The sequence below is a fragment of the Coenobita brevimanus genome, chromosome 3, assembly GCF_032717465.1.
Source record: "Coenobita brevimanus isolate Jiangsu-jjx chromosome 3, ASM3271746v2, whole genome shotgun sequence".
NCBI lineage: Eukaryota > Metazoa > Arthropoda > Malacostraca > Decapoda > Coenobitidae > Coenobita > Coenobita brevimanus.
Window position 1 is genome coordinate 21741874 of NC_136956.1, and position 2500 is coordinate 21744373.

At 46.6% G+C, this 2500-nt stretch overlaps 1 protein-coding gene across 1 annotated transcript in view; it reads right to left on the bottom strand.

The window, feature by feature from the left end:
• Window positions 1-2162: 2162 nt before the first annotated feature.
• The window catches only part of LOC145393787 (putative ammonium transporter 1), a 29603-nt gene continuing 29265 nt past the window's right edge, over window positions 2163-2500 (bottom strand). The window contains exon 11 of the mRNA XM_080267837.1: window positions 2163-2356. Within this exon, the coding sequence (XP_080123963.1) occupies window positions 2163-2356 (194 nt within the window). The remainder of the gene's footprint in view (window positions 2357-2500) is intronic.

Sequence of the window (2500 nt, forward strand, 5' to 3'; positions counted from 1 at the left end):
GTTTTTGTAAGAAGTACGAGTAGACACGAAACATTTGGCACTGTCCTCCTGATCTTCCCACTGACAGAGTATCAAACATAACACACTTTCCCCACAAAACAAAGATTCGCAGGTGAAACTGGAACAGATGTAAGTGAGGCTGCACCTTTCTTTTCCTGCAGAATATTGGAACAGATCTGGGTAATACTCTGCACTTTTCCTTCCCTGTCTTTCCTGCAAAATATTGAAACAGATTTGGGAAAGACGCTGCACGATTCTTTTCCTGTCTTTCCTGCACAATATTGGAACAGATTTGGGGAGACTGCACTATTCCTGTCTTTCCTGCTGCCTCTGGACTTTTCTTTCCCTGTTTTTCTTGCAAAATATTGGAACAGATGTGGAAGACTCTGCACTTTCCTTTCCCTGTCTTTTCTGTAGAATATTTGAACAGATGTGGAAGACTCTGCACTTTTCTTTTCCTGTCTTTCTTGCAAAATATTGGAACAAGGAAAGACTCTGCACTTTTCTTTCCCTGTCTTTCCTGCAAAATATTGAAACAAGTTTGGGAAAGACTCTGCACCTTTCTTTCCCTGGCTCTCCTTCAGAATCAGATCTTAGTTACGGCAGGGAATTGATACTAAGTTTGCTTTGGAATACGATAGCGACTCACTCTCACTCCACTCGACGTCATTCATCCCTTCAAGCCCTTCATACAGGTTATTAAAAAGCTGTTAGACTATGAAAAACTTTTATTAGGTAAACAGATACTTATATACGTCACATTCTGTTCTAATTATCCTTGTCTTTTTAATTTGTGGAGAAAAACTATGCCTCATCGATTAAAAATTTGATTATTGTTAGATGCAGACTCTCTCCCTCCTTCCTTCTTCTCTCACTAACATTTCTTGGACTTGAGACGCTTCACTCCTGTACAATTTGGTGACAGGGAAAGGAGGTAGGTAAGTAGGTAGCTAAGTATGTAGTTTGGGAGGAAGATAGGTAGGCACGGAGGTAGTTATGCAGGTACGACAGGCAGGAAGGTAAATTGGTAGGCAGGTAGGTAGTTAGGTGAAGAGGTAGGCTGATAGGCACGTAGGGGGGCAGGCTGGAAGAGGTAGGCAGATAGGTAGTTAGGTGGAGAGGTGGGTTGACAATGAGGCAGGGAGGCAGGCTGGAAGAGGTAGGCGGGTAGGTAGTTAGGTGGAGAGGTAGGCTGATAGGGAGGCAGGAAGGCAGGCTGGGAGAGGTAGGCAGGTAGGTAGGAAGGTATGACACGTAAAATAATAAACTGATAAGGTTGTGGGAAGACGGTCAAAAAGCAACAAAGGAAGTGCAGCTCTATCCATTAAATGCAAGAGAATTAACTTGTACATTAAAATCACCTGGTAAAATGATCACATAGTCTGTCAGAGTAGTTGCTAACCTGAGTGCATAGCTAAAAATCCGCTGTATATGGTGAGGGTTGCACGAGGCTTCATCTTTGGGATCCCTAGCATGGCAACCGGGTGTTTAGTAGTAAGGGAAGACTGAGAAACTATCAACGAATAGGTGGAAAAAGTATAAGTGCGTGGGAGTTGGTGAGATGATGATGTTGCCCGACGCTGGTCTGTGTGGCCGAGCAGATCCGTCGACCACAGGTAAGCAACTGCGTCTGCGGGGCCGTCACATAGAGCACAATTTTTGCACCGTATAGGGAACCAGTGCCCCTTTGTGGTACTCAGCGCCTCTCCAGGGTCAGACAAGGATCCTTTCCCACAGCGAGGCGCGTGAAAGTATGAGGAGGTCTGACAGTGGCGTGAAAACCGCTTCTTCTTCACTCCATCCAAGGTACACAGCATCACCGCGTGTAGGCACCTTATCAGCATCACAGTGAGTAAATAGCCCAAGTGAGAGTGACTTAGTGAGTATTGGTAAGTGAGCAGATGTCAGCGAATGAGAGAATTAGTGAGAGAAAAGTGAACGTATAAGAGTCAGAGAGTGAATGATGGTGGAAAGTGGCTGGTGGTGCATTACAGCCTGGAGTGGAAATGAGTGACTTAGGGTTAACAGGTAAGTAGATGCCAACGAATGAGAGAATTAGAGAAAAAGTGAGCGTATGAGAGTCAGAGAGTGAGTGAGTCTAGATGGTGGTTGGTGGTTCTGAAGGCCTCTTGGAGTACCCACGCCTTCCACGCTTCCCTTCATCAACAATTCCTGTGGACTGGATGAGCAGGACTGCTTTCGCTGGGGCTTAATCCGTTCTTCTTGGGATGGTGGGGTAGGGGACGGGGCCGATGGGGATCAGGGAGTGACCAGTACATGCCAGGGTATTGGGGTGGTGGGAACTGGTGGTGATAGGGCTGCCAACTCACTGGGGCTGACATGTTGGGCGGCAAGGCTGTTGACAGAGAAGAGACAGTAAGTATTGGCAGGGGGACAGAGTTGTGGCAGGGATGGATTTGGTTGCTCCTAGCTAACGGAGGACTTTGACAGAGTGAAGGTAAAGCTAGCAGGGGACGGTGTTAACTTTGCCAGGGGTGGA